Source organism: Myotis daubentonii, chromosome 14 (genome assembly GCF_963259705.1).
Source record: "Myotis daubentonii chromosome 14, mMyoDau2.1, whole genome shotgun sequence".
In the NCBI taxonomy this organism is placed as follows: domain Eukaryota; kingdom Metazoa; phylum Chordata; class Mammalia; order Chiroptera; family Vespertilionidae; genus Myotis; species Myotis daubentonii.
This window is the reverse complement of record NC_081853.1, coordinates 34,576,262-34,590,000: the sequence shown is the minus strand read 5'-3', so window position 1 is coordinate 34,590,000 and position 13,739 is coordinate 34,576,262. Positions and strand designations below refer to the sequence as shown.

The 13,739-nt window shown below is 38.2% G+C and overlaps 1 protein-coding gene across 2 annotated transcripts in view; it reads left to right on the top strand.

The window, feature by feature from the left end:
- Positions 1–13,739, top strand: part of NEK11 (NIMA related kinase 11) — a 163,523-nt gene that overhangs the window by 67,417 nt on the left and 82,367 nt on the right. For both annotated transcript variants that reach the window (XM_059663988.1, XM_059663989.1), the window contains exons 7-11: positions 6,411–6,560; positions 6,651–6,729; positions 7,718–7,803; positions 10,539–10,658; positions 12,735–12,828. In XM_059663988.1, the coding sequence (XP_059519971.1) occupies positions 6,411–6,560; positions 6,651–6,729; positions 7,718–7,803; positions 10,539–10,658; positions 12,735–12,828 (529 nt within the window). The remainder of the gene's footprint in view (positions 1–6,410; positions 6,561–6,650; positions 6,730–7,717; positions 7,804–10,538; positions 10,659–12,734; positions 12,829–13,739) is intronic.

Sequence of the window (13,739 nt, the reverse complement as noted above, 5' to 3'; positions counted from 1 at the left end):
TGTTTCTAACTCTCTATCCATCTCCCTTCCTCTCTGTAAAAAATCAATAAAATATATTTTTAAAAAATGTTTTAAATATTCTTTTAAAAATTTGGTTCCTCAGACACACCAGCCACATTTCAAGTTCTCATTGGCCACATGTAGCTACTAATAATTGTGTACAGAAATATAGAACATTTCTGTTGTGGTAGAAAATTCTGTTGGACAGTCCTGAGCTATTCTGCCCCCTTCAGGCCTTACCCCGGGGTTTTCTTGCATCCACCCAGCTTTTACTTGGGCAGGTCCCATCCCAGTTTCAGCTGCTGTTCCTAGGGTGGCCCACTGTGCTTTTCCGCGAGGTTCTTCTGTTCCTGGGTCCTTTAGTCACCTCCTTGACTCCTGCTGCTGCTTCTCACACAGATGCTGACACTGTGTGGGTCGCATGGTGACTGTATTTGTCTCCCTTTGCTTGTATTTTGAGGTCTGAGGAGACACATTGTCATCTAAATTTATTGAAAATGTTGGCCATGGGTTTTGATTTTGCTATCTAAGTGTTCTCTCTGTTTTACATGGGGATTCAAGAAAGATCCAGAAACTATACTTCCAGTGTAGCCATTGTTTTTCCCCAAGTTCAGAGTCAGCATTTTAATAAAACCCCTGCATGATTTGTATGCATATTAAAGCTTGGGAGAAAACAGTAAAGGTTCTGGGACATGACAGGCCTTTAATAAACAGCTAGTTGATCTATAATATTGCTTCTTAACTATTTGTTCAAGCAGCCCAATGTCTTTCATTACATTTAGATCAGTGGTTCTCAACCTTCCTAATGCCGCGACCCTTTAATACAGTTCCTCATGTTGTGGTGACCCCCAATTTCATTGTTACAAATTGAACATAATTAAAGCATAGTGATTAATCACAAAAACAGTATGTAATTATATATGTGTTTTCTGATGGTCTTAGGTGACCCCTGGGAAAGGGTCGTTCGACCCCCAAAGGGGTCATGACCCACAGGTTGAGAACCTCTGATTTAGATGGAGTTTATGTTGACCTAGTAAAGACTTTTTATTTAGGGTAACACACACTAAAGCAAAACCCACTCCTCTTGTATTAACTTTCTATTTACTCAACTGCTTAAATTGTGTGTACTGCCTTCTAGATCAGTGTCAGGATGATTTTCAATTACATCAAATAAAAATATGTATTATTAAAAAGATCAATATAGCTTTCCCAGTCAACCAGAGGTCTGAGGCACTGTGGGTAAGCTTCTCTTTGCAGAGTTTGAGCAGATTTCAAAGGGTAAATTTAGTTACCCGGAGACAAGACAAAGCTGGAGCTGCATTTGCAATTCATCATCAGCCCGTGCTTCTGAGATCCTGTGGGCAGTTCTGGTCGACTTGAGCAGATGGCCAGTTTGTGGAGTTCAGGTGTGATACATGCAGCTGATCCCAGCCTTCCCTTTCACTGCTACACTCCCTCCCTCAGGGATGTATTTGCTTACTTCACAGTTGGCTGTATTTCGGAAAAAGAAAAGAATGCAAATCATAGACTTCTAAGTAAAATGCACCTCTCACTTACTTATTTCAACTCACCCCTCCAGCCCCTTTCCTTGCTTTCATGTTGCTAGATTTAAGACCTGGGAGTCAAATAAGAGAAAAATCTTCAAAAAGTATGGAAGTGATGGCTTTGAAATGACATAATTCCTCCCATATAGAAATGTCTGGTTGGAAATTGAAGAAAATAAAAACCAGAGGTACATGGGTATACAGATAGTAGCATAAAAGCATACATAGTAGGTCTGAAAACCTTTAACAGAATAATGAAAAATCTTTCATTGCAAATATAACGGCAGTTTCTGTAATCAGGTTGTCTCTTATTTCAGTTACCTGTATCCATTCTAGGCCAGGTGCACTGGGACCATAGCAGGTCTCTGCCCATAAGTTACTGGCTGATAAACGAAACCTTTTAACATGTGCTCTAGTGCAAGCACATATCACCAAGTGAAAGTGAAATGGGTAAGTGGAGAGCAGCATGCCTTCAGTGTAGCTGGAAGGATTTCCAAAAAAGAGAAAGGTCTTGTATCAGCATTAATTGGTTACTGAGTCAGCCTCTAATTGTTCCATAATCTCAGTAGCCAGATAATTTCACATCTTTTTCAAACCTTAGTACAGTCCACCCTTGAACAACATATGTTTGAACTGTGTATTTGGTTATATAAGACCTCCAAATCTGTTCTATTATCCCTTTGCATTTTCATATAAATTTTAGAATCAGCCAGTCAATTCTTGCAAAAAAAAGTCTGCTAGTATTTTGATTGCTCTTGCATTAGGTCTATAGATCATTCTGGAAAAAAATGACTTGATAACATCAAATCTTCCAACCTATGCATATAGATATATCCCTCTACCTCCCTTAATTTTTTTAGGTATTATTTTATTTCTCTTAGCAATGTGTCATGGATGATGGTATAGGGTCTTGCATATCTTTCATTGGATTTTTAACTAGGTATTTGACATTGCGTGATGTTAATGCAAATAATATTTTTAATTTTATTTTTTAAATGTGTTTGCTGCAGGCTTATTGAAATGACCTTTTATGTACACAGTCATATTGAAATGCCTAATGACAGTTTAATGTCTTTTCTATTTTTTATATACTGGCATATACTAGAGGCCCAGTGCACGAATTCATGCACGAGTAGGGTCCTTTGTCCTGGCCAGTGATCAGGGCCAATAAGGGCCTATCTCACCCAGTCCTGATTGGGGCTGATTGGGGCCATCCGGCAGGGGGAAGGGACTTTGGGAGGTTGACTGCCCGGCCCTGATCAGGGCTGATGGGGGCCAGCTGGCCATGGGGGGAGGGACCACAGGAGGTTGGCCAGCCATGGGAGGTTGGCTATGGGAGCACACTGACCACGAGGAGCAGCTCCTGCATTGAGTGTCTGCCCCCTGGTAGTCAGGGCGCGTTATAGCGACTGGTCAACTAGTCGTTCGGTTGACTGGCTGTAACGGTTGTTCGGTTGCTTAGGTTTTTATATATTAGATTTTTGAACTTTTTCTGGCCTCAATGTTCTGGGTTGCACCTTCATTACAATATTCAATAGAAGTGATGATAGTAAGCATCCTTAGCTTGTTGATTTTAAAATAAAAATATAAACTATCAGTATTTCACCAATAAGCATAATATTTACTATATGTCCTTATAGCTTTAAAAACCCAACTAAGGAAGTTTTCTTCCATTTCTAGTGTGCTAAGAGTTTTCTCCTTTTTTAAAAAACACAAATGGGTTTTGAATTTTATCAAATGCTTTTTCTGCTTTAGTCAAGATGATAGAATTTTTCTCTTCTATAAGGAGGTATTTTCTATTGATTGACTTTCAAATATAAGTCAACCCTGTATTCCTGAAATAAAGTCCACTTGGTTATGATATATAATCTTTTCAATATATCACCATATTCTCTTTATAATATGTGTATATGTGTATTCGGATTTTTTAAATCTATTGTTCATAAATAATTGGCCTGTAATTTTCCTTTCCTGTAATATTCTTATTATATTTTAATATCAAACTTATGCTGACTTTATGAATGAAGAGATTAAGACTGATATTCTTTATTTTTAAATGTTTGAAAGAATTTGCCAGGAAAGCCATCCTTAAATCTGTTGAGGCTTGCTTTATGACCCAGACTGTGCTCAGTTTTGGAAAATGCTCTGGGCTGTGTGCCCTTGAAAAGAATCTGGATTCTGTCATTGTTAGGATTCATTTATGTTAATTTGTCCATTTTGGTCATTGTATTTGGATTTTCTCTACCTTTATTGATTTTGTTTTGGCCTGCTTGTTCTATCAGCTATTGAAAGAAGCCTGTCAAAGTCTTTTACTATGATTGTGAATTTGTCTATATATTAATTCTGTCAATTTTAGCTTCACGCTCTCTCTCTCTCTCTCTCTCTCTCTCTCTCTCTCTCTTATTGAGTTTTAGAATGGTTATATGTTATTAATCCACCATTTTAATTTTAGTAGTGGTTCTTGGCTTAGATCTACTTTGCCTGATACTAGTATAGCTACACTGTAATATTTTAATAAGTATTTGTGTGGTGCATCTCTTTCTATGAACAGCTCTGTGTTCTTATATTTAAGGTTTGTTTTGTGAGGGTATGTAATTGTTTTTACCCAGTTTGCTAGTCTTTTTAATTGAAGTTTTTTTCCATTTATGTTTAATATAATTACTCTGTATTTTTATTTGTCATTTTATTATTTGCTCTCTGTGTACATATCACTTGTTTTATGTATTTCTCCTTTTTTGCTTTCTTTTGGTTTAAAATTATATATATATATTTTTCCCTCTAGTAACTTGTTAGTTATATAAATATATATACATTATTTTACTATTCTTTTGGTGATATCCCCTAACAATTATAACATGCATCCTTGCCTTATTATAGTCTAGAAGTTTCTAAATTTACCACTTTCCCAGGAATAAAAGGACATAACTCCCTTTATGTTTTTGGACCCTTATGTTTTTATATTCTTTTTCCATTAAATTTTATTCTACATAATTATTTTTATTTGAACAGAGAGATCAATGTGACAGAGAAACATTCATTGGTGGCCTCCCGCTCACACTCCAACCTGAGATCAAACTGCAACCTGTGTATGTGCTCTGACCGGGAATTGAACCTAACAACCTTTGGTGTACAGGATGATACTCAACCAATTGAGCTATACTGGCCAGGGCTATTCTACATAATTTTTGACCCCTGTAATATATTGTTAATATTGTTTTTATAGAATGAATGTTGATCTGTACATAGCCACAGAATTTCTTTAGGCTTTTTATTCCTTCTTGTATCCCTGTGTCTCTCTGAGACCATTATTCTTTCTTTGGAAGCACCCCTTTTAGGGTAATTTTTAGTGCTGTCCTGCTGGCAATGGATTCTCTCAGTTTTTGTTTGTCTAAAAACGCCTTTATTTTACCTTTATTGAAGGAATTTTTTTTTTTGTATAGAAATCTAAATATGTGCTACTACACCAGATACCATTCAACAGTCTTACAGATGGATGCAAAATTTATTAAGCTACAAATATGTTCATATTTTATAATGTTTACATTGATCTTGGTGTTCTAGTCAATATCATGTGATTTCTCCTAACAGTCTCCTTTATTCTAACATTCTGTAATGGAAATAGTCCTGCATTTGGAAAGAAAAATGCCTTATGAAATTGACCAAGTGATTTAACTTTCCTGAGCCAGTTTCCTCATGTATAAAATGAGAAATCACTGTGAAATTATGAGGCTCTGTTGAGATATACATATATGAAAGTGCTTTGTAATATGGAAAGTACTAATCAGTTGGAAATTTTTTGTTTCCAAATAATAATAAATAAAATGTATTATTATTTGCTGGAATGGAAACATTCTCAGTGTATATCCTCTTACAAATGCATATTTTTTGAACACTCACAAAATAGTTAAAATATGATATTCATGTATGTATTTATTTATTTATACATAAAATGCCTTTTATGAGAAATAGGACAATGTTAAAAGTTACATAAAACACAACTTACATAAAATTGATTGTAAATTTATTCTGATCTTTCAAGCAAGTAACATGAAAAGGGAGATTTGGCCAGTTACACAATTCAAAATACCCATAAGATTTAGAGTAATCCATTATTCAAGAGAAGTACAGTTTTTCTTAATACTAAGTTCAGGCAGGAATTTCCCCCCTTAGTTTTCTTAATTACGTAGAGTTATTTGTAAGATTATTCTGTTGGTTTAGAAGTTACTGATTTGCATGGTCAGCACAAATCAGTGTTGGACCGATCTAGAATTTTAATATTCTGTCTCATACCCCTGAAGGGAGAATTATACATTTTCATGTGAGCTGCAAGTAGCTGTTCTTCCACCCTACTTGTAAATGAATTATATTTTTTAAAAAACTAATAAAGAATGCATTTCCCTTTCAAAATGCTTGGATACACATTAGGGGGAAGGTTAGGCTGATAAATTAAAACTTTACTTTGCATATGTAACATTCACAAAACCGTCTTAGGAAGATGATATTTAACTGCATTTTATTTTTCCTTCATAGAAATTAACTCAGAAACTTTGTACTACATTGATCAAATATTTATTGGGTTCCTACTATGCGCAGACATATTCCTATTGGTTTGTTTGCTTTCCTTTGGCAAAAACTGGCCATTCAAACTTAATTTTGTGCTCTCTTCTTTCACCTTTTCCTCTTTTTTTAGTCAGCATGTACTTGAGTGGAACAGAACATTATGGAACTGAGGCTTTTAAACAAATGACTGAAGCATATGTTGGTGCCTTACAACCAATGCCCTAACACCTCTGAGGTTTTGTATGATGATCAAACTTAAAAAGAGGACATTTGCCCCTTATTTCTGTTCTTTGACTTTGTCTTCAGGTCTCTGGCATGCATTTTATATGAGATGTGCTGCATGAATCATGCATTCACGGGCTCCAATTTCTTGTCCATTGTTTTAAAAATTGTTGAAGGCGACACTCCTTCTCTCCCTACGAGATACCCGAGAGAACTGAATGCCATCATGGAACGGTATGGAAAATGTGTTGTCACGGAAACAATTTTAAATTGTACTTACATTTTCGTTCATCTGAAAAATAATTTTCTTTTTGAACCTTACAGCATGTTGAACAAGAACCCTTCACTGAGACCATCTGCTATAGAAATTTTAAAAATCCCTTATATTGATGAGCAGCTACAGGTACTTAAAATGAAAGGAATGCTGGGAAGCACATATTAATTAGCATTGATATACATTCTAGGGCTTGAAGCTATGCTGTGGGAATAAGAGGCATTGAGAGTCAGTTTATAAGAGAGGCACAAGATGTTTTTTAAAGCCGAGGGAAATTATCAGTCAGGACAATCTGGTGCCCCAGATATTGGGATCACGATTTTCTGCCTAAACCCAACATCCCTCCTTAGGGCTCTTGGTTTCTAGATCTTACTGACTTCAACACTTTGTAAATATGTCCCTGCTAGGCCAAGAATGGGATGCTACTAATAACAAAATCTGGGATTTTCACCGAGCCGTTATTACCCCACCTCTTTATCATGTATCTCAATAATACTTTTTGTTGATTAGGTGAGTTTATTTTGCTTTTCTGTAAATTAGGAAATTGGATGTAGAGAATTTGCCTCCCATGATAAGAAAAAAGCAGATGGTACCCTCTCAGGAGGGTTTTTGTTTTTGTTTTTTAAACGTCTTAGCCTTTTACAATGTAAATTCCTCAGGCAAATTTCCTTTAATTTTATGAATATATTTAATAAGACTCCAAAGCATTCATTTGCCTTTAAGAATATGCATACCTTTTCATCTCACCCTAGTCGTGGCCCAGGGTGTGTGGACATTGTCCACCTCAGAGCCAGAGGTGGAGAGAGCTGGTGTGTTCTTGGAGTGGAAGGAAGGCCTGCCCTTGCCTGGGTAGCAGGGAGTGAGAGAACAGCAGTGCAAGACGGACTTGGAGAGGGACGCAGGAGCCAGGCCTCTCAAGATCTGGTTGCATAAGCTACCACGTAATGTTTTGTAACCCTTTATAGAAGGAAAAATAGCTACCTGTGGGTTTTGTTTTCAAGCTCCCAGATATGGTCATTAATAGGGCAAATTAAAAAGGGTGCCTGGTAGTTTTATATTCTTCCATCCCTGAAGAGGAGTCTTTAAGGTGTGTCAAGGTTGTTGTTGTTTTTTTCAGCACCTGATCTGTAGATATTCGGAAATGAGTCCAGAAGACAAGAATTTGAATTGTCAGAAGGAAACTGCTCATATAATTAATGCCATGTAAGTAATTACCTTGTTTTTAGAAAGCCCATTGAGCATAAATATTAAATGCATTTGTCTTTAAATATCTATTAGTGCTAAGCTGTCTGCATGGAGTATCCTCAAATTCACTTAAGTCTTGCCAAGAAATCCAGGAGTGTCAGTAACTTGGCGTTCCAAAGCCCTTTGCCTCAGGTGGAAGCAAATTGAAATCATAAAAGTTTAAACCACTGCACAGCTCACAGATCTGCTGGGTAGCTCTGCAGTTGCCTTGTAAGTACATAGAGAAATTAAAATCTCAAACATTTAGTGATCTTTATGCTAAGGCATCTTCCATAGGAAGCATAAATGGGTTTTACATGTTGTTTGTTTAATGGGAGCTGCCAGAGTACCTGTTGAAAAGACAACATAGTGGAGTCCTGAGACAACTGAAAATAAGCCAAAATTCACTTTCTTGAGATATATCTAAAAACTAGAGAATGTGTGTTTCAAAGAAGCCATAACTATTTCCTGGCCTAACTGCTGCCACCTACCTCATCAAAATGTCTGTGCTGTCACTTGCAAGAGCCCAGAGTACTAGGTTACTTCAGAACAGCCATGCACCGCTGTGTAGGCTGCGTACCGCCCAGCTCCAGGGGCACCGATTATACAGACCAAATGTATAATGCTGTTGAAGAAGCTCTCTATTTAATGTTGTAAGGGCCCAAGGAGCTCTGCAGGGCAGTGGGGGAGAACAGTAGCCCTCATTAGCCTGATCTTCAAGGCCAAATAGCACAAACATGCTTCTCTAATGCCCAGTCCCATGGTTTGTCTACTGCACTGTTTTTTCCATCTTGACATTCAAGCTGAGGACACTGGTCCATCAAAGATATCCAGTCTTTGTTTAATGCATGATCTCCAGTTAAAATAGACTGCCCCTCAGGGGGGTGCATTTTTATAGCCACACTCCTGTGACATTTGTTTTCATGGGTACTACCTATTCTTTCAAGAAAGCCTGGATATTCTAATTTTATTTTGTTTTATTAATTGGAGATGTGACAGTAGTAGATAACTTATTTTTTATTTTTATTTTAAAATGTTTTTATTGATTTCAGAGAGAGGAAGGAGAGGGAGGGAGAGAGGGGTAGAAACATCAGTGATGAGAGAGAATCAGGCCCCCCTAACTGGGAATTGAGCCTGTAACCCGGGCATGTGCCCTGACTGGGATAGAACCATGACCTTCTGGTTCATGGGTCGACACTCAACCACTGAGCAACACCAGGTGAGCGAGAACTTATTTTTTAAGTATTGGACTAATTTTAGTTATCATTTTGCCCTGCAATTATGAAATACTGCTTACAATTAAAGTGTTCTAGAATTCAGTTGTTTGGATGGTATTTCACATTATGAAATATTGACTTCAAATCGTCACTGTTATTTTCAAGATCTGTGACTATGCTTTAAGGAGAGCTGTTTGGTGTTATAAGGGATGTATATTCCTGAAACTTGCACGTCCCCTGGAGGCTCTGGTCTGCGTGGTATTCTGGAGGGATGAGACCTGCCTACAATGGTCATTACAATTTTCTCATCACTTTCCTACTTTGTTCTGCAAGTAGGTACAGAAACAAATGTCACTGAGAATGTGGTTGTAGACCTTTCAATACGTGATTAGTGTAAGCACATTTCTTTGAAGATAAAGTTCTTAATAATATCGGCTAACATTTTGGGGGTAATGACCATATGCTTGGCTCTGTTATGAGTACTTTACATGACTGTACTCATTTAAACCCCCAACAACCATATGAAGCAGGTACTATTATTTTTTTTTAATGATCATAAAGATGCTAAGTAACTTCCCGGAAGGCGTATAAGATTTGAACTCAGAGAATCTTACTAACCCATATGATTAACCACTATGCAATGCTGCCAGGAAAATACCTACTGTATTAAGCCTAGAATATAAGACATACTCAATAAAATTTAGCTATTAGCATGCTATCATTTTGGATACTTTTTATGTGCCAGACTTTGTGCATACATTATCTCATATAATACTATAACCCATTCTTTTTTCTTCATTGTGTTTTCATTTTTATTTTTTAAATTTATTTTTTCCATTATCATTTATCCCCTCTATGCTGTCTTCCACCTCTACCCATCCCCCTCCACTCCCCATCATCATGTAACCACCGCACTGTCGTCCGTGTCCATGAGTTCTCTCTTTTTGCTCAGTCCCTCCACCCTGTTAACACTCCCCACTCCCAGCTGTCTGCCTGCTCTCTATCTGTGAGTCTGCCTCTATTTTGCTTTATAATCCATTCTTTATGGATAAGAAAACTGAGGTTCAGAGAAGTTCAGTAACTTGCCCAAAGCTACAGATCTAATGAATGAGGGTGCACATGACATTCAAACCCTGCTTATTTCCAAAGACTGTTCTATCCACATGGTCGAATTAGTCTGCCTGTCTGTTTACTTCTTAATGACCAAGATCCTAATTTTTCTCACATTATGAAAAGCAGTCGTAAGCAATGAAATGAGCAGAAATGTGGAAAGTACATAATTTGCTTTTAAACAAAAATCTAATTTGAAAAACATTGCCAATTAACCACAGTCCTGGCTGGCTCATTACCTACCCAGACTTTATTAGTTTTTGCCTGGCATGTCTTGAGATGCTTTCCCCTTCTCAGCAGTGTAATGATCCTCTGTAAAATATTTGTTTAATTTTTTCTGAGCGTGTCTGGGATGTGCTCTGTGCAGAGAATCTGTATTTTCTCTAGGCAAAAGCAGATTCACCTGCAGACGCTGCGGGCGCTCTCTGAGGTGCAGAAAATGACCCCCAGAGAAAGGATGCGGCTGAGGAAGCTCCAGGCAGCTGATGAGGAAGCCAGCAAGCTGAAGTAAGCGTCCTGTCCTCAGGGCATTTCAGCCCTTTGGCCACTTCCCAGGGCTCTGAAGGAATTCATGGAAGAAAAGCAAAGACAAAACAAGATAACAAAATGCATGCATTCGTGATACATGTAATCTATTCTTTTATTCACTCCTTCCCTCAAAAGATAGTCATTGAGCCATGGGTGGTGGTTGGATGCCAGGCATTATTAATATTAGGATTGTGTGAAAAGAATGATGGGATATCAGGGAGGTTACTAGTGATGCAAATATCAGCAGCCTCCAAATGAAGCCTCATTGCTGCTGACACCTTCTGGACATAACCCCGTGAGAGGGTGACAAGGCGACTTCAGGACCTGGTCCCCATTCCCTAGATCAGGGGTGGGCAAACTTTTTGACTCGAGGGCCACAATGGGTTCTTAAACTGGACTGGAGGGCCGGAGGGCCGGAACAAAAGCATGGATGGAGTGTTTGTGTGAACTAATATAAATTCAAAGTAAAAATCATTACATAAAAGGGTACGGTCTCTTTTTTTTAGTTTTATTCATTTCAAACGGGCCGGATCTGGCCCGCGGGCCGTAGTTTGCCCACGGCTGCCCTAGATGCTCGCTGCATCCCCTCTGCCAGGAGACCTGACCCATCCACAGGGAGAAGAAGGTAGTGGCAGGAAATTGTTGGCCTTAGGAAGTGGTTTGGAAACAGAGCTCTGTTCTGTCAAGTGAAGCCCTTTAGAAGGTCTGTGCTCTGGGCAGTGCTGCTGGTGGGAACTATCTCTGGTAATTAGAGCATTTACATTAAAACTGTTTTTATACACAAAAGAAAGGCATAGATCTTCTACATGACATTTAATGTTTTCCTTATTTAAAGGCAGTGTCTTTTAAGTGAAGTTGGTCCTGATTTTAAGAAAGACACGCATCGGAATTGTTTTTGATGGTTATATATCGGATTCGAGAATGGTTATGTGTTTTAGCTAGAAAATGGCTCTGTTGTCAGAAGGGTTATAACGTATCCATTTATAGACAAGAAAATTTGATCACATGGATGTTCAGTGATTTTTCAAAAAATACAAGTATAAATTAGCACACAAGTAATCACAAGAACTCAAATCAGTCTTCCAGTTTAGTAACAGATCTATTAAATTCAACTCTCCTGTAGTAGAGAAAACAGAGAAGATGTGTCTGAGAAAACTTCCCCTCCACAGTGAGTCTCATATTCTTTTCTATAAATTCTTTGAAATGTTGCTCTATGTCCTTGTTTATGTGTTTATTTCATCCTGAAAGCAGTTATCGAGTTATTAGTATGTGGTAGGCACTGTCCTGGGTATCAGGGACACCTCCCCCCCTATTTCATTACAGTCAGAGAACACCCAGGGATCAGTACTGTCGGTTGTGTTTTAGGAGTCCTAGAGCAGTGGTCGGCAAACCATGGCTCGTGAGCCACATGCGGCTCTTTGGCCCCTTGAGTGTGGCTCTTCCACAAAATACCACGAGCAGGCACGCACGTACAGTGCGAAGTTAACTTAAAACTTTAAGTAAAGTTTATTAAGTTAATTTTAGGGAACATTGTGGAGTGAAAGAAGATGTAGTGTCGAGGATTGAGAAAGGTATGTTGAGATCATTTGGACATATAGAGAGGATGAACGAAAGGAGATAGACGAAACAAGTGTACAAGACGAGTGTGGATGGGAGAGTTGGAAGGGGTCGACCTCAGAGAATGTACGTCAATCAGATTGAGGACGTTTTTAGCAAAGGCCAGCTTAGGAGTACCCTAATTAAGTTAATAACAATGTACCTACCTACATAGTTTAAGTTTAAAAAATTTGGCTCTCAAAAGAAATTTCAATCATCGTACTGTTGATATTTGGCTCTGTTGACTAATAAGTTTGCCGACCACTGTCCTAGAGCATCCCTGTGTGTGCTTTAGAGGGAATCAAGTGGGTGCTGCACTGCACACACATCTGCATGAGAGGAAGACCCATTGGCCTGGCTTTCCATCACCCCACCTTGCCTGTTGAAATAGGGATCACGCTTACCCATAATAGAGATGTGGTTTTGGCAAATTGCAGCTATTTTCCTTTACATTTGCAGAAAGCTTGTGGAAGAAAAATACGAAGAAAATAACAAACGAATGCAGGAATTGAGATCTCGGAACTTTCAGCAGCTAACTGTTGATGTGCTCCATGTAAGTACTCTTATTTTACATGTTACATAAAACCTTTTCTTGCTTCAGATTTTTCAGATTCGTATGGCCAGTTGGGTAGAAAGAGGGACAGGTAGGAAAAAAAGGATCCATATCAACTGTGCCCAATTCCAGGGAGGATGAACTGGGGTTCAATTTAGAATGTAGGCCAACAGTTAATGCCTACACTGATTCAAAGCAGCTGCACTTAGAGATGGAGCAATTGATTCATCCAACAAATATCGAGTGCCTACTGTGTACAAGGTAATCAGGGCTAACTGAACAATTGATGAGTTAAAATTATGACTTTGCAGAACAAATGTGTCTGCATCTAATTTTGAATTTCAGCCATGCTATTGTTGCTTTATCTCCTTAGTCCATTGTTTTCCTTTTTACTTAGTTGTTTGTTGTTGTTGTTGATCTTGTTGTTGTTGTTGATCTTCACCTGAGAATATTTTTCCATTATTTTTGGAGAGAGTGGAAGGGAGGGGAGAGACAGAGAGAAACATCGATGTGAGAGAGATACTTAGTTTTTATGCCTTCCCATTTTATTTTGTCTCCCATATATAACCTGCCTTGTGTTAATAATCCCATTCCAACTTTGAAGAATTACATACAGAGCCAATAATAAATAGGGTTTCAGATTCATATAAAATGAACCCAAAATTCATATCCTCTGTATCCCAAGACCCTGGATAGCAAATACTATTTTCTTTAATGGTTAAAAATAGGCCTTGGTATCAGCTCTGATACTTAAGGCAGCCTTTCTTCAGGGTCATATTTGCACGTAGACATCGACACCAACCCCTAGCTCTTCTGGTAAAGAAGAGTCATTTTTATTGTCTCAAATTCTGTTTGTTCACTCATTGGCCATCCCTCCATCTGAGGGAGATTTCCTCCTCCCGCAGGAAGAA